Source organism: Sylvia atricapilla, chromosome 1 (assembly GCF_009819655.1).
Source record: "Sylvia atricapilla isolate bSylAtr1 chromosome 1, bSylAtr1.pri, whole genome shotgun sequence".
Lineage (NCBI taxonomy): Eukaryota > Metazoa > Chordata > Aves > Passeriformes > Sylviidae > Sylvia > Sylvia atricapilla.
In genome coordinates this window covers 115,835,575-115,858,756 of record NC_089140.1, presented here as the reverse complement: position 1 = coordinate 115,858,756, position 23,182 = coordinate 115,835,575, and the positions used below count along the sequence as shown (strand labels likewise).

The 23,182-nt window shown below is 38.8% G+C and overlaps 1 protein-coding gene across 2 annotated transcripts in view; it reads left to right on the top strand.

Moving 5' to 3' along the window:
- The window catches only part of CA8 (carbonic anhydrase 8), a 49,407-nt gene that overhangs the window by 9,610 nt on the left and 16,615 nt on the right, over nucleotides 1-23,182 (top strand). The window contains exons 4-7 of one of the 2 annotated variants that reach the window (XM_066331738.1): nucleotides 13,128-13,223; nucleotides 15,574-15,636; nucleotides 16,926-16,974; nucleotides 19,545-19,657. In XM_066331738.1, coding sequence (XP_066187835.1) covers nucleotides 13,128-13,223; nucleotides 15,574-15,636; nucleotides 16,926-16,974; nucleotides 19,545-19,657 — 321 coding nt within the window. The remainder of the gene's footprint in view (nucleotides 1-13,127; nucleotides 13,224-15,573; nucleotides 15,637-16,925; nucleotides 16,975-19,544; nucleotides 19,658-23,182) is intronic. The other variant, XM_066331746.1, reaches the window with a different exon arrangement.

The window sequence follows — 23,182 nt, the reverse complement described above, 5'->3', positions numbered from 1 at the left end:
GTAATAGAAGGCCTGGGAAACAGTGTGCTTGCCAGTGTCTCTCTCCCTCTTTATTTAGATACTTACAAGCTGCAGAAGGACTGGGTAGATGTGAATGGCAAGCAGAATTCAAACCACAATGACAGTAGTTTCTTCATTAGGACTATGATCCAAGTAATGAACTCTAAAAGATAATCCAAGGAGTAAATCCTGTTGCCTTAGTTGGTTGCATTGATTGTCTTCTTGTGAAAAAAATAATTAATTCAACTCATATTGGAAGCACAAGCCCTTTGAATGAAGGATATCTGTGAATTTAACAGGAGGCAAAAAGAACTGATTCCAGAAGAGTTTATCTAGCATCGTGCTGAGGTCTGGAACTCTGCTCAGACACTGTCCAAGTTTTCTGGTGGAATACTAACTTGTTACTAATAGTCTTGGACAATCTTCTAAATTTTGGAATCATTGCAGGTGAACACAGCTGTGATTAAACACAGTGTGCCTTATAAGGAAATGATGACGTTTGTGTAATAGCCATATTCTTTTCAGGTTATGAATAAGACTAGTGCTTGTTTAAAGTAGATATTTTCATTGGACAGTGTCTCATTTTTCAGGACAGAATTGTGGAAAAATACAGGAGAATTGTGTCAATATTTAAACAGATGTTTTCGGGTTTGTTCTTTAAATCTCACTGATTTCTACAAAAGCAATTTTTTGCGTTATGTAGATGCCATTTAGGAATGTAACAATAATACTTAGATTTATGCAGCACTCAGTGGGCAAAATTTGTCTTAACATCAATTCCAGGACTGTCAGTGGATCATGTTGTGTGGAATCCTAGTCTCAAATATGCAGGTGTTTAAGTATTTTTCTGCACTTTTATTTGTATCATATACTCTGCAATCCCCTAATTGATGTGGCGTCTATTAGGATTTTTTGTGGTGGGACCGAGCTGTGAAATCTTCATGTCCTCCCAATACACAGGGAAACATGAAACCAGCAACAAGATAAAGAAAAAATTACTATAACTGTAAAAGCACACATGATCAGCTTATGACTCCTGAGTGCATTAAGTTCTTTCACTGTTATGTTTTTATTGTTGTTGAGGGTTAATTTGACCTAAGTAGGCACACGCAGTCTCTGGGATATACTTTGTTTTTGGGTAATTTGCCAATATGAGCTTCGACTGGCCCTTGTTTTGCTCATTCACATATAGTTTTAATTTTTCAGGAATGCACCTATGTGCTTTCTATTATTAATTCCTGACAGCAGGTGCAAAAATGTATGTACTTGTGTACTTGTGATGTACTTGTACAAACCTGCTTTTATCTTGTCTAACATCTGAAAAAATTTTAAGTTAAGCCCGTTAGGAAAAGGTACACATCTTTAGAGGTAACAAATGTGATCTCCCTTCTGTGCAAAATCTACCATGTATTTACTGGATTGTGGAAGATGTATGAGCTGCCAGACACCAGGTCAAAGAGGAGTGGTGTTAATAGTGTGTACTGAAGCCTCTTGATCTTTTTTGTCTGGTTTTTATGAGTCATTTGAGATTTGTGTGGAGAAGCTTTCTGGCCCATATGCAGCTAAACCACTTTTGAGGTGGTGATTGCAATCTTCTGTGATTAGTAACTTCTAGCAGGATGGAGATTTTCAGTATTCATTGAAAAAATAAATAGTTCAAACTAAAAATGACTGAGTAGAATAGGACAAACTAACAGGGAAAAATTTGCAAGAGGAGAAAATTTGGGTGAAGGAAAAGAGAATGAGAAGAAAATGAGGAGCAACTGAAGAGAGGAGCTCTTCTCTGGGCTCCCTGTTCCACCTAACCTCAGTCTATTGGTCTAGTTCTGCCAGAAGCTGCAGGCAGGCTTTGTGATTTGCCTGTAACAGAGGTTTTACATCCAATTTTCTTGCAGCCCTGGTGGGCTAAGGTAAGATGTTCAGCTGCAGCCTTTTTGGTGGCGCTGCATCCTTGTGGAGGCGGGCTCCTGGACAGAGGAGCTCTTAGCATACCCTGTCTGTGGTAGCAACAGTGTAGCCTCTGACACTTTTTAAAAATGTGGGATTCTTTTCCATTCCTTGAGCAGACTTGCAGCTTTGCCTCCTCCTTCCTCTACTTTCTTACACAAATGTCTTGCTGACAGTGCATGTATTCATGGATATAGAGGTTGCTGTCAGACAATCCTTACAGAAAACTGTTCCCAACTCTAGCAGAATGGCTACTTAAGTAGCTGCTGTGGGAGAAGACCTTCTGTAGTCTCTTAGCAGATGGGACTTCTGCTGGAAGAGGATTTAAACCTAGTTTGGAACTCAACAAGATTGCTGCTCAAGTCTTTGCCTTTTTTTCTTGGCTGTGTGCCCTTGCTGTGATTTGCTTCAGTTGTACATAATTTTCTAATTTCTGCAGTGATCCGTGCTGGCACTCTGCATGTATTTTGCTTCAGTTTCCTGCTGCCCTGGTTTTCCTATTTGGTTTTCCTTGGCACTTTGCCCTAACCATTGGGCCTAACTGTTTTGCTATGTAAAACTTACCACTTGTTGAAGAAGGGGAAAGGAGATTCCTTAATTTGTTGTTTTCTATGCTGCATGCTTGAGTCAGGACCAGTTCCAAGACTGGCCCCAGTGCATAAGTAAATACTCTAAAAACCAGAAGTACTAGCTTTCTGATGCTAGCTCCAAATTTTGTGTTATTTGTGCTAATGGTGCACTCATGGCCCTCAAGAGGTAAAGGATAAAACTTTGTGGATTATCTAAGATCTGAAGACCTTAGGAGGCTTCCACAAGCATTTGCTGTTACGCCTGAGTGCATCAGAAGCACAAACAATACAATCCTTAAAACATCAGTGCAAGAGAGATGAGTTCTGCTGATGCCAAGGAAACTGGTAGGAAACAAGTTTAAAGGGATTAAATTGTTTGGCCACGGTCACACATGATGCCTTTTGTAGAAGTGGGGGAGAACTGACTCATTATTCCTAGATGCTCGAATTCTCGTAAGAGTTTCAGACACTGTAGTATTGGAATATCTAGCTTAGGTTGTAAATCCTCTTTCAGTAATTTAACCACAGGGCTATCTGATGCCCTAGTCCACAGGCCACACTGTTGTCAATGAGATATTGGTCATTCCTGACTTTTTACTGTCCCAGCATTAAGCCACGTAATGAACTGAACTGGGAGACAGCTAAAGCTTAGCAAAATTTATGGAGCTCATGGAACTATGAGAACAGGAGAAAAGTATAGCACACTAATACACAATCTGCAAACTTGAAATTCAAGAGAAAACTGTTGGAGAAGCATAACAAAGTTTATTATTTCACAGGAAGCTTAGCCAACATCACAGGAAAACAAGAACCTGACTGAGTTTCCTAGAGGAGTGTATTATGGAAGAACAACTGCTTGCTGGATTACAGTCAAGATGATGACTTAAGAAGATAATAAGCAGCTGCAGATTGTTGTATCTTAAGACAGACCATTATATTTTAAACACAGAGAACTGCAGGATACAAATCAGTTATTAACAAAACTTGACTAATTAACAGGGAAGGAGTGTTTTCTCTTCTGCCTTCATGAGAGAATCTACCAATGAAAATTAAATTGGTGATTTAAAACCTTCCACATATGAACAGTCTGGTTTTAAATGCAAGACAACAGATTGCAGGCAACATTTTGGAACTGGACATGCTTTTATTAAATGCTTTGTTGTATAAATAACACTTCCAGGATTAAATGCTTAACCTATAGCTCTTTGTGTTTTCAATCATCTTGATGTTACTGCTAGTCTGTAATATCATCAACTATCCATCAAGGTCCAGACTTTTTTCCCAGCTTCGCCCTATCTAACTGTGGAGCTGTAAAAGCACATGTAGACATACACATGCACCCTCTTGGGCTGGCAAGAACCCAGAGTGAAGGCAGGCTGGAGAATCTTGCAGTAAAACCTTTGCTTTTTCCTTCCTGGCTTTTGTATTTCAAAGGAAGGAAAAAGAAAAGCTTGAAAGTATATTTGTTTCTGTTAGCATAGGTAAAGGCAGACCCAGGGCACTTTAGCCTACATGTTTGCTGGGGCCAAACATGGTAGGGAACAATATGCTGCTCTGTGGTGTGCCTTGCTTCGCACACTGAGCAGAAACTTGGCACGGTGAAGAGCCTGACCTAAGAATCTGACAGTAATAACTGTGTAGCTGTTTAGTTTCTTACCATTAGGTTGATGTTGAAAGTTTGCAGCACAGAGACAGGGACGTTTTGCCTTTTTCAGTCCTTTTCGTAGCTTTTATACTCACATTACAGTTAGAAGAAATGTTAATTTTGATTGATTCCTGTTTTGTTTTAACCTCCTGTGTGTGCCAGTAGATGTAAGCCATGCTTGTGATTTCAAACATGCAGAAAAAATAAATACACACAGATGACAAATTATGTATCCTCAGTTTCCCCTACACCCTGTGATGGTTTTGCCAGTGATTTTCCTAAGAAACAGGCAAGCTAATGTTACATGTCAGCAGCTTCTGTGGGCGAACAAGGAGATAGGTAAAAACATCTATGTTGCAGTTGCATTAACCATGAAGATTTGTTTGTTTGTTTGTTTGTGTTTTTTTTTTTTTTTTTTTTTTTTTTTTTTTTTTTTTTTTTAAGACCTTTTGGTTTCCTTTCCCAGAACAGAAGGAAGAGTGCTGGTTGGTTTTCTATGGTTCCTATTAATTTTCTTTTTTGCTTACTGTTTGTAGCTGTTGTGTTCTGAGTTTTTCCATGTACATCAGTACTTCCTGCTGTTAATTTCATTTTTCAAATGGACCAATAGTTCTTTGTGTAAAATGAAATAAGGATGCTGCATGTGATTAGACTTTTCAAAGAGAACAGAGATTCCTGTTTAATATTAGATGTTGCAATGTTTTTATTATTCTATTATATAGATACTTCTTTAGTGAGTTTGCCAAAAGAAACTGCAGTAGTGATTCCTGAAATGCTGCAAATAATTCAGTACTTCCACGGCTTGTCACCTTTTGAGTGGCACATCTGAAGGTATGCCACAATTGCTTAGACTACTTCTGCTTTCACTAGGCTGGCTTGTTTGGAAAGGGAACAGATTTTGAAATGTCTCTTTGCAGTCCTTCCTTTTACAATTCAACAAAAATAACTTTTTTTACAGCTGTTCTTCTTTTTTTCAAAGATGCTCATGGAGAGGTGAGCACCAGTCAGCAAAGGTTCTGGACTACCCTGGTGTCCCAGTCAAGCAAATGTTCAGCATGTTTTAGCAGTGAATTTGGCTTTTGACCTGAAACATGCAGTGTCTCACACTGTGATTGTGAAGTTGTTTGAACAGTATCTCCAGGATACCTTGTGCTCTGCTCCATCTTGATTTAAGTGCACCTAATTTTGCTGATCGTAGATTACAGCCTCCTTTGTTCAGGGAATGTCATCTTGTTCTGAACATACTTGGAGCCTGACAATTAATGCACAGACTAGATCTGCTCAATCTTTAACACTTTCAATAAAGTATAACAAGCAGAAGTTTAGCAGAAACTGTGCTTTCTCTTCTCCCACATTATATTAATCAGGAGATTTTTTTAATGCTAACTGTGTTGTCATCTTTGTTCTTTGGCACTGCTTTCAGTTGTGTCTTAGTGATGAACAAAGTGATGCTTTCAAAGATAGGCAAGGAATTCCCTTTATGTAATTTTTTCATTACAATGATCTAAGTATGGAATTTTAAAGAGGATTTCAATTATACTGAAATTCAGTGGCCTTTTGGCATCTAGCCACAATAGAAGCCTTGAAAAATTCAAGTCTGGAAGCATAAACCAAGTGCACTAATTTATAATGTAATGACATCCTCATCCTCTTCATTTTGCCCAGAGTTCACGACCTAGTAATCTGCTTCTCTTTGCATTTGCCTTTGCAAAGGCAGCGTGTTTATGTTGACTGAACTATAATGTTTAACCATGAAGACGTGGTTACTTTATGGGTATTTGTTTCTTAGTTTTGTGGCATGAAGTATGCATGAAGTATGCACTCTTGCTTCTCCTAAGATATTTTCAAACAGTCTCTCTGCATCAATTCCATTAACTTTATTTTCTTAAACCTCTCCTTCAGGCTGTTAATAACTAACTTTCTGGTTTCTAAATCACTTTTCTTGGAAGCTGTGTGCCCTGGTCATATCCTTGGTTCGGTCCTCATGTGAGGATTTGGAACTTAATTACTGTATATTATGGTCACTGCCAACAGCTTAGTCAATTGCTTCCTGAAACAATTCAGTGCCAAGTCAAGTATCAACTCATAAATTCTTCTCCACATGTAAAATAGCAAGACACAATTTTTTCCACATTTTGTCCTCTTGAGATGTTGCTTACGCAATACTTGTGCTGTTGAAATTACACATCATTATTGTACAACTAGACTGTGTTGCCTTCCATTATTACTAGCTGAAATCCTCAGCTTCATTTCATCCCTCTCAATCCAGGAAAGAGTCTTCCTGCTGGTCCTAGTTAGGTAGTCAGAGTTTGCCATTTTTACTGGTGCCTGCTCCACTTTTATGGCTTGTTGTGAATGAAACTGGAGTATGCTGGTCCCTGGCAAACTTGGGTGAGTCCGGGAGAATATTTGCTATCTCTGCAATCTTTAGCAGAGGAATTCTAAAGCTGCCTTAATTTACCTTAGAGATATAGATTTATCCCTGAGATGATGTTTATGGAATCAGAAGAGTGTTTCAGCTGCACTCTTTCTCAGCAGTGACAGAAATATCACAAAATCCAGTTTGCTCAAAATTTCCAGACTGACATGTTTTAGGTGCCCCTCTGATTAAGACATCATGATGCAGTATTCTCTCCTATTACTATTTTGATGTACAGCCTGTATGCATTGAAATAAGAGATGGGAAGATATGAGAGCAATAACAAATCTCTCATCTTTGAGAGATTTGTTGAGAGGTGCCTTCTATCCTGTAATGTTATTAGACTAAGCAGACTTTTCTGGAGCTTTTAACAGCTGGTTGCACAGCTAACAAGAAATAGCTGCGTATTCTAGTTCTGAGCAAGGAACAAAGGTTACTAGAAGATTAATTCACACATGATGCAGCAGGCACTGAAGAAAGAAGCTTTTGTAATAATTAGCTTCTCAATCAAGAGTGTAGAGAGTGGAAAAAATGCAGTGGTTGATTGTGCCAGCTGCACAGTTTCAAGCAGGCCCACTGACGATTGTGTCCCAGTCAGATATTCCGATCAATCTAAAGTGGAATTATTTAAAAATGATGGTCTTATACTGTGCATAGAGCACAAACAGGAGCCTGTTAAACAGAAAAATCCCCCATGTCACAGCTCTTTCAATATGGGGTATGGTTGCCAATTAAGTTGAAGCAGGACCTACACCCAGACTGGTTAGTAGTTTCTTGTTGCCTCTTGCTGCCTGGGCTGCCAGTGGTTTTATCAGGCCTCTGTAGAGCCTGATTCTGGTGCCAGGGGGGTTGGGGGGATTTTTGTTGTTGGCACATTTCCTTTTGACTCCTATGGAGCGTGGGCTTGGCGCTCTATTCCTAACTGCCTGACTTAGCCAGTGGAAACACAGCACATTGAACAGCAAATTAGGGTTTCAGTCATTTAGTAGTAAGTATTTTTATGGTAGCAGGACATTCCAGACGTTGCAGGTTCATAGCAAACTTGCAACATTAGGATCATACAAGAGTGCAGAAATGCTGGAGTAGTCCTTCTCCTCTTACCATTTATCAGACACATCATAACAGATGATGAGCCATGATTTATTCCAGGATGTATTTTCCTGTAAGGAATTAGCCTGTGTCATGTTTGGTCTGACATTTGGGTGATACATGCACACCAGCCAGTCACAGTAAAGGGACAGAGCTAGCAGCAGCTTTCCTGACATTTTAAGAGTTGGGCAAGCTTAGTTGAAAGTAAGCTTAGGTGAAACATGGTCATTCAAACAAGTGGATGACTGAGGAGGTTTGAGAAAGGGGCATCATTCAGGAGTCAATCACGAGACACTGATTTGGCGGTCACAGGCAGTTCATGCCTGGGCTCCCAAACAGAGAATCCTGAGGAGTGCAAAAGAACAAGGGACAAGGGACACAGGCTGCAACAGGAGAGATTCTGATTCGGTAGAAGGAGAAATAAATTATGGGGGAGGTCAAGCACAGAACAGGTTATCTAGAGAGGTTGTAAGACCTCCATCATTGGAGATATGCAAAACGTTGTTGGACTAGGACCTGAACAACCTGATCTGACTTTGAATTAGTAGCTAACTTTGAAGTTGGTGCTGCCGTGAAAGAGTTGAACTTCAGACGTGACCTCCAACATAAATTATCCCGTCATTATATATCTTCTGTGTGAGCTGGGAATAAAGTAAGGTCATCAACAGAGCTTAAAAGACCATTTTTTGCTCTCAGTGTGCTTTAGAACCCTGCAGATTTCCAGAGAGCAGTCAGTGCCCCAGACAGGGGAAAAATGTACATTTTTGTAACTGTGTTTTTTATTGAGAGACGTTGGCTTCCAGAAGTGATGAATGTGATAGGTCATCTACAGTGACTCTGATTCCTGCCAGAATCTGTAATCTCAGGACTCCAATTTTGTGTAAAAATCTACCACCAGGCCTTTTCATATTGACATAGAAGGTACTTCTGTGGTAGAGAAAGGAATGGATTTAAGGGGTAGGGTTTTCATTCAATAAATGCTTATTGATTTTAAAGCCAGAATCTCAGGTCCTTACTCAATATAAGAGAAAGTCTTGTTTTGAGACTGACCCCCTGTCTGTCAGCTTCTCCTAAATAAGGATTGGGCTCAGTAGCTTTTGGTTGAGTGGGGGCTGGATGAAATTTGAGAGGTTTCTCAGAATTTGTTCCATACAGAATAATCCTTCCAGGGGGTTCACTCTGCTACCTGGAATGATTTTTTTAATCTTCACTGTCTAGGAGAGTCTCTCCGGCTGTTCACAGAGCAAATCAACTTTATCAGCACTTTATTGTCATTTGCCTTCATGAGTTTATCTGATTTTAAAGAACTAGCTGCTACGATTCTTTGGTTTACAGCTGTGGTGTTAAAAAGGCTCAAAAGTATGTTTCTTTCAAGAGAAAAGTGGATTTTTTGAGTGCTAAGGATTTTCTGATAGCTTTCTGATGATTTTGTAAAAATACACTGTCTGGCACGTCAAGCCAGCCACTGATAATCAGTAGCAGCATAGCTGACTCATTTTGGCTGTGTCAAATCATCATAACTACCAAGTATCAAAACATTACCCAACAAGGTGAGCAGGGCCTTTCCTGCCACACTGACATGTGTGTTGCTTTGTACTCTGAATGAAATCCTCACAATGGGAAGCTGCCAATGCACTGCAGCTGATTGTTTAAAAAGCCCCGCATGGTTATGTTCATGTCAAGGGCTGGCACCCCTTGTGAGTGAGCACTTTTCAAACAGCTGTCTCAAATAAATGTAAAAATGAAGATGACTAAAATACTGAACATTAATAGCCTCTGTGGTTATTCCTAGTTGTGAGATACAGAGGCATGATGTTGTCCATGTGAATGGGCATTATATCATAGTGACAGTTGCAAGATTTGCGAAAGCACTGCGGTCTTTCCTCTGTGCACATCTGATTCCCATAAATATTAACAAGAGTTACAGGCCATGTTTTTTGTGGTCTGTACTCTCAGGAGTTCAGATTTTGTAATGTTTGTAGACTTGTTGCCGTATTTTTTTAAAAACTGTTGTTGGATGTTTACATCTGATATTACATTACAAATAAAAAAGAACACACAAAAGTCAGAAGAGCTCCAGCAAGGAACAAATATGCAGGATAAAACATGATTTAAAAAACCCTCACACTTTACTACAGATATTTATACTTCCTTGCTACCTCGCTTTCTGAATGACTTTTTCATGTACTTACCCAGCCCTGCTTTGAGCTACCTTCTTCCTGCTTTGTAGAATAAATAATTTGACTTCCATTTATTTAAGTGCATAACCAAATGTGTTTAATCATTTGGGTGTGCATGCATGGTCTTACAGAGTTAAACAATATGTTGGTCTGCTGTTAGGAAGTATCATGGTATTAATTATTATTTTCCATTAGTTTGCCTTTCTAATTTCAATTTGTAAATTGCTAATGATAGAACATTTTCTGTGAACAGCTAATTCTGAATATCACCTTGAGTCCGGACATGGGAACATAATAAATGCACTGCAGTGCATTATCCAGTGTGCTGTTGTTAGCAGTACCAATAAGGGATGCTACGTAGAAAGAACATATGAGCCTGACCACTTTTTGTTGTACTCCCCAGTCATCTACTGTCGTGGGGATAGGAGTGTTTTCTTTACCTGTTTTCTTTAGTGTTTATGACAACAAGTTTGCACCCTGCTGTGTAAAAAATATATCACTAATCCAGTGTAATTATGGCCCTCTTTAACAGTAGCATGTTAAACACAAATCAGAAGTTCATTCTACTTTGGGCGTTAGCAACCCAGTACAAAATGATGGATCTTGTTCCGAGGACCCTGCTATGAAATTTAAATATCCTTGAGCAGACCCTCAAAGTTACAGGAGAAACCTTTAGACTGTGCTGAAAGTGCTGATTTCCTATTTTTCAGTATCTTTAGTGATGCTGTTTACTAAACTTGAACCTAGTCTTGGGGTGTTAACATTACCTTTACATATATGTGTACTACGCACAGACTAATTCTAGAGCTCTTAACATTTTATAGCACTACACAGAGGTTTTGGTGTCACTTTTCTAGGTGACGCAGCCTTATCATAGGGAAATCTGTGCCCTGATGAACCTACTGCCTAAGACAGCGCAAACTGTTTCTGCATAAACCGGGGTCATTGCTTGAACTATTTGAAGAGCTTGTTCATTTTCCTCTTTCTGGGGTTCAGCATTTTCCTTTTAGATCTTTTTAGAGAAAACGTGCTGTTGTCAGAACACAGATGTCAGATGAGGCGTCACCTCCACGGCAGTGTGACAGGCAGAATGCCGCAGAGGCTTTAGCTGAGACCCGCCTGCTGACACCTGGTCCCGGTGCGTTTGGGGATCGTCCTCGGCGCTGCAGCTCCAGCCACCGAGGGACAAAAGCTTGCTTTGACATGTCCAGCCGAGAGACTCGTGGTGCCCCACAGCACTGTCCTCGCAGCACTGAGGACGGTGCCATCTCCACTGCAGTCACCACAGCCTTTTCCTTCCAGAGTCCCGTCTGGAATTTGGGTGCTCCGTGGGACTCCGTGATCCCCCTCTAGCGGGGAGCTGATGCCAGCGCCGGGCTGTGCTTTATCTCCGCACGTGGTGGTGGCTCTGCCTGCCAGCGGGAGCCCCGGAGACTGAAATCTTATTATTTGATCCTCTGGCATTAAAATCCAAAGGCAAATCAAATGTGTGACAAAGCTTTTTACACGTGATAAAGTGCACACAACCAAGTAAATCCATGGGCTTAGATCTAACAGGGAGCATTTGTATTCTAGAAGTTTTGTAGCTGTGGGCAAGTAGATTATTTATATTAGCGTTCTCATGTAAAACTGATTTATTATATTTTCTAAGAAAAAGATTTCCTGGTTTTTTTTCTATAGCAGTACCTTTGATAAAAATGCATATAATTATTTGTGTGATAATCTGGAATTTAATTCAATTTACAATATGTTCATTTAAAAGTTTGTATTTACTTTTGGAATAACAGTCATCAAGAGGAGTGCCTAAAATTCGTATTGGAAATCAGTGGAGGGTGATTGCTTGAAGAGCTGGTATTCTGAAATGCTGAGATGCCTGAATGAACTCCTGTTGTGTAAAGGGGCAATAAACATTTCACAGAGGTTAATTCTGCACAGAAATAAAAAATAAAATAAGAAGATACACTGTTTTAAAAACTAATTTTGCTGATGGTGGAAACAATGTTAGCTATGAAAATGACATTTGAACTTCTTAGACACATGATGAACAAAATATTGATCATGATTTTACAACGGAAGTTAAGTCTAAGAGTTGGCAGATAAACTTCAGAGCAGTTGTGCTTAGGATGTTGAAGCTCTACAGTGTTATCAGACTTAGGCACAGAGATTACATTTACATTTATTTCTGGCAAAACTCATGTTTGTAATACATACTACCTTTCAGCAGTAGATAGTTTCCTTCCTTCCTTCCTTCCTTCCTTCCTTCCTTCCTTCCTTCCTTCCTTCCTTCCTTCCTTCCTTCCTTCCTTCCTTCCTTCCTTCCTTCCTTCCTTCCTTCCTTCCTTCCTTCCTTCCTTCCTTCCTTCCTTCCTTCCTTCCTTCCTTCCTTCCTTCCTTCCTTCCTTCCTTCCTTCCTTCCTTCCTTCCTTCCTTCCTTCCTTCCTTCCTTCCCTCCTTCCTTCCCTCCTTCCTTCCATCTCCCTTCCTCTCTCCCTCCCCACCTATCACTGTTTTCCAGCACTTTTCCCCCTCAACTCCCTTCCTCTCCTTCCCCTCCTTCTTTCCTCCCTTTCCAGCTTCCTGCTAGTCTATCTTCCCTTACTTTTCTCAAACACCACTTCCCAGTTTATGATGTGACACTTCACCACAACAGACTTTGTGTTCACTATGCAGTGTCTACTGCCTCCCATGTATCCATGCATTAACTCCTTTGCTCTTTACCATCCATTTCTTTCAGCACTATCCGTAAGGTGCTTCTCAAGCCACTTTTCTCTGCTTGACTTTCTCTGTGTTTAACCTTTTCTGAAATCACTTCTACTCTTACCACTGACATTTGAATGATTCATCTTGGGAGGTAGTGTGTGAGACAAGTGGCGTTATGATAGTACAGTCAGTCTAACGTATGTTTGGACAGCCTTTGTCCATAATAATTCTCCTACCTTGGGAGAGAGCTGGCTGGCTGAGAGGCAATGTTGGTCGATTTCATTAGCTGACATTATTTCAGTATTCGGATTGAGGGAGTTGTTAAATCATCATTACTACAGTCATGCACACCTTTGATGTAGATGTTTGGTAACTGGCTCTACATCGCTTTGTCTGTGACTTTATCTGTTTTTTTCTTGATGTTCCTGATATTTACAATAATAAATCCACTTATTCCTGCATGCACATATGCGTAGTCTCGCATGCACACACAACATGCTAAGGCTTTGGTTGATTACTGATGTTTTTAATTACAAAACATATTTCTCTATCGCTCTATTTGCACTGCTTTGTTTTAGCTTCATCTAATGCACTGGAACTCCACACTGTACAGCAGCATTGATGAGGCCGTAGGGAAGAAGCACGGCATAGCTATCATTGCTTTGTTTGTGCAGGTAAGTTTCCTGTGTTACACTTGTTACAATGCACTGTCATTTGTCTGGGGATAATGAGGTCCTTTCCATATTATTCAATTTTTAATGATTTCATAAAAGAAAACAATGTATGACTTCTGGTATTCTGTTTGAAAGATATTTTTCAGTCCTGTCTTCTGTATGTGTGCTAAGCAATCAATTCTTGTCTAAACAGGATGTTGGAAGTATGTTAAGGAAGAGATAATACATAGTTAAGCATCTTTCTGTGACTCTGGCTATAAGTAGACATCGAATCTTCTTGGCAGGGTCTGATGTTCAGAGGCTGGCAAAATAGAGAAAAGGAGGAAATAGAGGAGAGGAGGAAAGATTAAAAAAATGCCTACAAACCCATTGGCACTGCTAAAAACTGGTAGTTGAATTCTGCTTTTCTGAACACAGGGACAAGAATGTTTCTTCACACAGGAGAAATGCGAGTCATATTACTTCTTCAGGGGCCAAGACTGTTAACAAGATCTGCCAGAGACCCTCAGAAAAGCCTGCAATGAGGAGGCTTAAAGCTTCCTGGGGACAAGGTGTAATGAAATCTGGGAAGTTAGCACTATAATCTAATTGCTGTTGAAGGTTTTTCAAGGTCTGCACCCTATAAGGATTTTTCAGTTTTAGTCCTCAAACACCAGATTCTCATCTTCCTCATGAGAAATGGCAAGCTGTATTATTTAAATGGGTTTGGAGGAAGAGGTTTAGAGTTCATCCTTAGATCAATTGGATTTTCATTCACAGTGATATTATTAATTTTTCGTATTTCATAACGAGTTTATGAGTGCCTTTGAGCTTTACCTCTGAATTTAAAGGTACATTGGTTGCTGCCTCAACACTCAGATAGAACTGCTAAAAATGGAATTTAGGAAGTCTTCAGCTTTGTGTCCTAGAGGGCTGTGTGATAATTGCTTATGTAAGTCACCTTCTCATTCCAGCAGAGGTAACCTTCGAGTCAGTTACAAAGTTATATATAAGTTCTTAAATAAATCTGAAACTTCAATGATACATTTTCCATTTCTGGTCTCTCACCCACATCAGTGTTCTTAAGCATTCCAAAAAGTCTTTTTCATTAGCCAAGAAAGGCATCATATAATTACAATTGACCAAGGAAAAATACTATTTAAGCTGTTTATTAAAGGAATGGGGAGAAGAAATTTGGTGACCATTTTTTCTTGGTAAAGCCATGGAAAAATAGTTTTGTACCACAGTTCTCAAAATACATTATTCTAAGGTCAGTGAAAATATTTTCACTTATTTAAGTGACAGCCCTTGGGGATTATTAATTTAGAAGCAGCATCTTTGAAGTGACTTCAATGTCTTTTATGCACTTTGAAGGTTGGAAATTGAGATTCTATTCTGAAAGAAAAGAAAATGCTCTTAAATTCCTAGAAATAACAAAGTGCCTTTTGTTGACCTTCAGTTGTTTCCTTCCAGTGGCTATTGTGTCATTCTATTGCAAGAAAAACAAAAAGCAAACAAATTTGTCAGGGTCTAGCTCTCCCATTCTCACTCATGCTGGCTTATTTCCTCACCTCGTGTTTGTACATGTTGACACAGAAATCAAGTGGAAAGCCATTCTGCCTCTTCTTATTTTGTTCTGGAGGTGAAACTGAGATCCTGGAATGGGTAATTTGAGTAAGAAGCAGCTGAGTTTAGTGTGCAGAGTAAGCAATGCCCATATAAAATTAGAATCTCTTCTCTTAGTGTGTATCTTTAGAGCCCCATCTTCCGTGCCTTACAGGCGTTTAGTAGAGGCAGTGCTGCAGCCTGCTGGGAGCCCGGCGTTCACTGGCATGATCCCAGGGATGCTGTGAGAGAGGAAATCTGCTGTTCTGAGCTCTGCAGGCAGGAAAAAACTCCCCCGAGCTTCAGAGATACCTTAGGCCAGATTTTCAACGCTATGGGAACAAATTCAAAAAGTATCTGATCTGCTTGTTCACTCTGTTCCTTTCTGTGTACTTTTCTGATGGAAACCGGTAGGGACAAACTGTATCCTTGGCCACGGTACTGCACCATTTTGACTCCACACAGAGTAGGTGCTGCAAAATAGGGTTAATCAAAACCTACCAGACTTAATTACGACTCTTTCTCTTGTTCTGTGAGTTTCTGTGTCTGCTTTAAAGTTGTTCAAGCCCTGTTTATTTTGGCTGGTGGTTTTATAATGATTTAATTTTTTTTGTGTTGTCATGTATCAGTGTATTTGATTTACACAAGGTTGTGTGGCTAAACTAAAAACAGCTATAGTACTTACTGTTCTGGTTGACCTGTGTTTTGCCTCACAGCTTTTGAAATACCAAGATACTGAAGCTCACCTTTGCTTGCTGTATTTCAGATAGGAAAAGAGCATGTGGGCCTAAAGGCTGTAACTGAAATTCTTCAGGACATCCAGTACAAGGTAAGGCATTGGCTGAAGTGATGCTTCCTTTAGTGACCGGAGAGAGAGTAGGCAAGGGGTCTGTATGGAGCCAAGAGAAAGGTTTCAGATGCCTCTGTTGTAAAACCACATGTAAAAGCCATCATTTGGTGGCCAGCATGAAAACCTCAGCATATTGTTCAGCTAATATATATTTTTTGTACTTCTTTCTTTCTCTGGTGGCCAGAAAATTTGATCTATACCAATAACTGCTGGCAAGTCCTACCTTTTCAGTGATTTTCATGGAGTCAGTGTGAGTGCAACACTGCGACATACTTAGTGAACACCAGCAGCCTGGTTTTAATTTGTAGAGGAAAAGAACAGGTAAACTGAGCACCTATATTAACTTGCAGGGAAATCAGCAAAAACACAATGCTGACTTGTCAAGAGGATTATGTGTGGGGATCCTGAAGGACAGATAGTAATACTAGCAGGACTGGGGAGATTTGAGTGCTCTCCAAAATGCTGACACTGTCTTAAATGACCTTGGGCAAATTGCCTCCATCTCTTTGCTTCATGATCTGTAACATGGAAATAATTATACATACCTTTGATTTTAAAAGGATTTTGAGATGTATTGGTGGCACAGTTCTTATTAGTCTCTAGAGGCTACCATTCACTCCAGCAGATGCTGAAGTGAGAAAAATTAGAAAGGAATCAAAATCTTTTAGTCAAATAATATATGGTAAACTTTAGTTAAACTCTTTATTTATGAAAGTGTCAGAGAAAATGATAGTGTATGGAACTCTAATTTCATTATTGGAACAACAGCCAAGCAGAGGAAGGTCATGAAAGGCCTCATCATTGTGTGACTGTTGTAATTGTGACTTTCAAAGGGTCAGCATCAAACACACTTTGGCATACCTAACATTTTCATCTATTAAATGTGTGGATCCAGCGTTATTTTATTAAGTGTTATGCATGTTAGTTAAGTAAAGCTCACTTTGGCCCTTCTTTTTTTTAACTTTTTGAATGGAACCCCTGAATTTTATGTAGAGAATTTCAAGGCTGGGACCGAAAGAAGTCCAGGTGCTAAAGGTAGAAAGTTAACAAATTGCTGGGATAAGCTTAAAAATGAAAAAAAAAAAAAAGTGATTGTGTAGCCACAAGGACAAACACAATGGTGATTAAATGGGGGCTATTAATGAGGTTGCTTTCCACAGGAATTCAAGGCTTAATGTTATATGAACACAGAATGTGTTTTACCTTGGCATTCATCAGCATTTTAATTAGGAGCTAGAGTTGAGATTGATTTGTATTCATTTTTTCAGGGAAAGTCCAAAACAATACCCTGTTTTAATCCCAACTCTTTATTGCCAGGTAGGTGCTTTTGCTTACTTTCGTGTGTGTGGATTAGTAGCTGATTGCAGAGGCTGAGACAGTCTTAATCTAAAGCCTAGCCTAAATGGCAGGCCTGGGTGTGTCCCATAATGTGGTGATGCATTTTGGTAAAGCACATCCTAACAGCGATAGTGGTGAAGTCCTATTGGAATTTACTGTAAATCTGCACCTTTGTCATGTGAGTGGGATGTGTTACCGTGGTCTGTGCACTGCTGACAACAACTTTGTTGAGGATTTACCAGCCCATCTAGAGAGATAGCTGGATGTGTTTCTTTCTCTACTTGGGCATAGGATAGGAAGGGTAGGGCTACCCATTTAACAATTTTTGGCAGAATCAAAAGACAATACCATTAGGCAATGACAGTTGTATAGCCTAAAAGGAGAAGTGACAAAGGGAGGCAAATTCAAACTTACATCGCTAAAAGTTAAAGAGTATCAGTAAGAAATGTGACTTTTAAAAAAAAATTTCTAAAAAGAAATGTTTCTGCAAGGAATCCACTTGAGCTAAACTATGTCATAGTGGCAAGATCTTTAATTTTTCAAAGCAGCCCAGGTCTACATTAGCTGTATTAATTATATCAAAATAATATAGTCTAGGTTGCAAAGTCAAGTGCTAGGAATTGCAGGAATTAAGGCAGCCTGTGCCTCCAATGCATGTGTCCATTATGAAACATCACTTGATTGCATGACCATAAGTTATTTTTTACAGGGCCCCTGCCTCACAGTTCCTGTTTGATGCTGATCAAGTCACATAAACAAAAATTTTCACAAGTCATCTCTAACTACGTGTTCCTCATTTTCTAGGTGCCCGACTTGAGATCATGGGGTCTGATTTGCAGAAGTGCTGAGTGCTTACACCTCCAAGAAGTCAATGGGAGCAGTGCTCTGACTGTTATGTGCTATAGAAAGTTAAATACTCTGAGAAATCAGGTTCTAAGCATGTCATATTGAACACCTCAAATGAATAGATGCATTTGACCTCATCTTCTCTGCCTCAGTTCCCCAGCTTTAAAGTGAAGGGATAATCTATCCTTCCTCACCACTCAAGGGTATGGGAGGATAAATTAATTCACTTAAGCTCTCAGGCACTGGAGAAATGAGTGTATTAGAAATGTGAAAAATGAGGAAATATTTTAACAAGCAGGATTTCAATAGCATTGGAAAAAGGAGACCAAGTGCTTCGTACTGTACTGAGAATTCTAAATATTATGTACTTTTCAAAACAAAGTCATCTGTCTTTGCAAGTAAATGATGAATGGTTCTCCAGAAAAGACACACATGGCCATGTAACAACACTGTATCATGATGCATGCACAGGATGGGCTGAATTAATTCTTACAGTTCTCAACTTTTGAGTGTTTGATAATGCAACTTGCTGTCAATGGATTTGCGACATAATTTCCTAGCTGAGAAAGAAAATTGCACCAACAAAACAAAACCATTTACTGACAATCACAGGCTTCATTAGCAAGATTTGAGATTCCTCTGAGCTAGTAGTGAAATGACAGTAACAGGTTAGTTCAACCAAGCAGGTTTATTTGTTTCCAGTCTCCCATTCTGTCCTTGTCAAGCTAGTCATAACCTTCCCCCTGGCTCTCCTTGCCATGATTAACCACTCTTTGTCTTCAGTTTCCCTCTAGGTTTTTTTCTTGTCCCTTCTTTTACAGTCAGGCAGCTTCTTCTCTGTACTTTCTAGGCTGTATGTGGCCTTCAGCAGCAAGGGAAAGGCCTGTGTTGTCTCACTTACGAAGTGTAGTGTGATTGGAATTTATGAGGAATTAAAATAAAAATAATTTAAAAATTAAAATAAAATACTTAAAATCAAATGTTGTATGTAGAACTAAAACTCTGTATGGACAAAATATTGTACATTTTCTTCTGTGGCAACTGTTTATTCTAACAGCTATTTATAAACCTATTAATAAATATATAGACTTTAAAAAATATGTAATTATAAGATAAACCTTGATGGTTTCCCCCTCTTAAATTCAACTCACTTTTCCAAAGGTAGGAAACACCAGTGCATCTTAAAAAATATGTCATCAGAATTGCAAAGTGAAAAGCTTTTCTTCAGCTAAATTTTCATTGATTTTTTTTCTAGAAAGTGCAATAAAATTAATTCTTGAGACATATCCTAAATGTAGAAGTCAGTTAAAATTCGATCACCACAGACCCTCTGCCTTCAAAATTCAGTGTCTCTTTTAGCTTTTGACATTAGCAGGAATTCTTCGATTTGCATAACACTGCTTATTTGCCATGTTAATTTAAAGAGCTGCGCACCTGTAATTTTTGACATCTACAAAGTGGTATTTTCACGTCTAAAATGCTCATCTGCAGGGTAACTTACTGTAATATAATGACCACAAGCTCATACACATTCATATGAGGAAGTAGTGGGCAGTGCTTGGTGGGTTATAAATTCACGCCTTAGCTTGTGCTTACTAACTTCATCATGCGAGCGAGCCCACAGCTGTCATGAGCTGTCAGGACTGAAAGACACCATTAACTTCCTTAATGTCATTAAAATTCCCTTTTCCTTTTGATTTCAGATCCTCTTCTGCGTGACTACTGGGTGTATGAGGGCTCTCTCACCATTCCACCCTGCAGTGAAGGTGTCACCTGGATATTATTTCGCTATCCTTTGACTGTGTCCCAAGTGCAGGTAACAGCTGTGCTTAAAGTGACCCTGGAATATGGCTATGAGCTAAAGGTTATAGCGTGCAAATGTATATATCAGGATGTTATGTCTGTTCTCCTTAAAGATCCCATTAGATCAGTACATGGCTTTTCAAGTAAAGGTTAAACCTTTTGAGTCACTGGAAGCAACGCAAAGGTCAGAGATGAAAAACCTTGTTATCATTTATCATCTGCATTTAAAATAATTCTTATATTTAAGTGAACAAAAAAGAAAAAAAGGAACTCAATGGGCAAAGGAGATTCAATTCTTTGTAATTGTAAGCTTTCAAATATCACTGTCTTTTAACGTTAAAGGAACAAAAAAGCGCAGGGAGGCACTACGTCCTGGAGAATGAAAAACATTAATGTAGTAGACTGGCTAGATTGCATTGAATTATATTTAATTTATCTAGCTCTTTTTGAATTCAGTTTTATAATAAGTGTTAAATGGAAGCTACCTGTTTAAATTTGATTTCGTGTGTATGTATTTTAAAATGTTTGGGATTTTTTTCCTTTAATTAAATGTAACAGTATTGAACCTTTCTAAGTAAAACTTTTCAAATCTGTCTACAAATAATCCCAGTAAAAACAAAGAAAACTCCTGATGGATATTCTTCCACAGTCTGTGAATCCCAGCTGGAGGAATGTGTGTTTAATTTAAGTGAAACTACCTAGAATCCCTGAAGCCGAATGCATTCATTTCCATTGCCTGCTCGGAAGCAGGCACTTTTTTTTTTGTGAAAAAAGTATAAAAAGTGATAAATTCAGATTTAAATTATTTCAGCTGTAATAATTTAAAATTTTAACATCTTCAACAATTTAAAATTGGCACCATTTCTTGTTTAATGGAACCGAATTCTAGGTCTCATCATAGGATAAAAGCAATAGCTCCCAATAAGTTATCTGTCTGGTATATCCAACTTAAATGTATCCCATCATGAATCTGTTATTTGTTTATGAAAAGCTTAAGACTCGTGGCTGCTTACTACTGAGTAAATGCATTACTTTCTACTGAGTAAACAGCATTCTGTTAGCATTATTAGATTCAGAGTAACTTTTAAAGACAGAGTGCATTTTGTAACCTGTCAGCTAATTGTCCAGATAAGATATTGATAAATAAGGGGCCTTAATCAGATGTACGGTGTCCACAGCTATTACAGTGAGACATAGTATGAAATTGCTAGTTGCAGATTTTGTAGTCTCTATTCCTGTTTAATCCAATCAGTGCACAGAGGAGAGCCAAGTTTAAACCATCCACATGTAGTGGGACAGGGTGAACAAAAGAGGAGTTAAGAAGAGAAATGCAACTTTAGTTAGTATTACTATGTACTAATTTACCACTAGGATGTTGGAATGTTGTGTGAAGGAGATGAGGCTCCTGAAAATAATATTGTGCCTGGGGAAAAGAGTGACCCACAGTGCCTGCAGCAAAGACTGAGATTCACAGCCATGGCCTTTGTTAGGTATGGGGTGGCTGCTTTGTGATGCTGCATTACTTTTATAGGTGTAAAACCAATCCAAAAACATTGCAGTGAGGCAGGGCATGCAAGTCATGGAGGAGCTTTTCCCTCCCACTGGCACTGTATATGAGCGAGAGATGGAACTGGAGTTGATTGGAGCAGACTTGGGCCAGGATGATCCATTATACTTGTCACAGATAAGAATCAATTAGAAAAAAAATCCTCAGTGATACTTATGATTGCAGCATTAAAGTTAAGCTTGTGCAGCGAAAATATTTATTAAGAGCATGAAAGGCTTTTGCCAAGATGTGATAAAAAATAATATTTCGTCAGTCATTGCTTTCAGATGTCAATAAAAGATAAATATGTCAATAAAATAAATATGTCAATGAAAAATGAATATGGGGTGACAGGAGATGATTCTGGGATTTGTAAATTGAAAGGTATTGGGAGGTCTCCATTATGCCCAAATTAAGGTTTTGTTGGTTCTAGAATATTTTGCTATAGCCTAAAATTCCAAGATTTTAAATTGTAATTAGCATTTTGGCTGCGGTGAAATATCTGGCCTCTTTTGTGCATGTGGGCATGAGTGCCTATGAGAGATTTCCTGTAATCACAGAACTGCAGAATGATTGGGGTTGGACGGGACCTCTGGAGATCATCTATTCCAAATGCCCTGCTGAAGCGGGTTCATCTAGAGCAGATTGCCCAGGAGAGATTAAGGAGAGATTAGAAATGCAAGGGCTTTTGTGTGTGGGAAATAGGAGGATGTAGTATAGGATACACCATTTTGAATCTTCTGTGGAAGGCTGGTAGAGGCATTTAATTTTATTAAGCCAGCTTGCAGTATTAAATCATAGATTTCAGTGCAAATGCATTTCTAATGGGTTTTAATACATTATTTTTACATGTGTCATTACCTTGTAGAACTTTCTTCTTTGGGATACTGATGAAATGTCAAGTGCTTTATATTAACACTAGTAGCATATGTGGTTATAGCCAGTGAGAGACAAGTTCAAGGCTATTTTAATTTTTCAGGTCATGAAATAATCAAGCTCTAAGTGTCAATAACAAGTAAATAAAGAATTGCATAATATAATATGTGAGAGGTTTTATTTCTTTCCTCTGGTCTAACTATTTCATATATTGGAGACAAGATGCTGATTTTCTGCAATTAATACAGAAATATTGATCAGCTTAACAAGCTGCAGGTCATAAGGGCAAGAAAATGAATAAAATTGCCATCCTCTTTCAGGTTCACACTCACAAAATAATTCCACATTTTTTCTTTTGAAACAATGAAGTACCTATTTTGATATAGGTACAACAGGCTGACCATTACAAAATAGAGAACTTCTTTTTTATCCTGAAGACTTTTTCAGATTGCAAAGTTCAGCTGATAAGTTGATATGCTATTCATCTAAGTCAATGTTAAGTGAAAGGAGACTTGAGTGTGCTAGTCATATGAATAACAAAAGAGCAATTCAAGACTTGCAGCATCAGGATGTGCTTTCCTGGAATCCTGAGAAATGCTGTTTCCTCACTGGAAGCAATTTTCTTTGTCATGAGACTGCACTTCCATCAAAAAGTCCTTCATGGGTCATTCTGGGAGTATTCCTGTCCTCCTATTGTGATTTTTGTCATCCTTACTTGACTTACCTTGAAATACATAGCCCAGGAAGAACTCTGTTGATTCTTTTTGTGAGTACCTCACACATGCAAGTACACTGCTAAAATGCCATGGGAGAAAACTCCTATTAGGCCAGTAAAAAGTAGGAAATAATTGAAAAAGACTTGGTCATGCTTCTCTTCACCATATTTTAAAAAAATGGGACATTTGTGAATAATGTGCTTTGTGGTTCACTGAAGCCCAGAACAAGTGCATTGTCTAAGCCACTCAGAGTAGGGATTTTATATAATGATGCAGAAGGAGCTGTCATTTTTGCTGTATTTATTGTCAGAATTAACTGGTCTTTTATTGAATGGGATGGTCTCTAGTGCTTTTGTCTACCTCATTCAGAATCAAAAACTACCAAAGGACAGAAATAGTA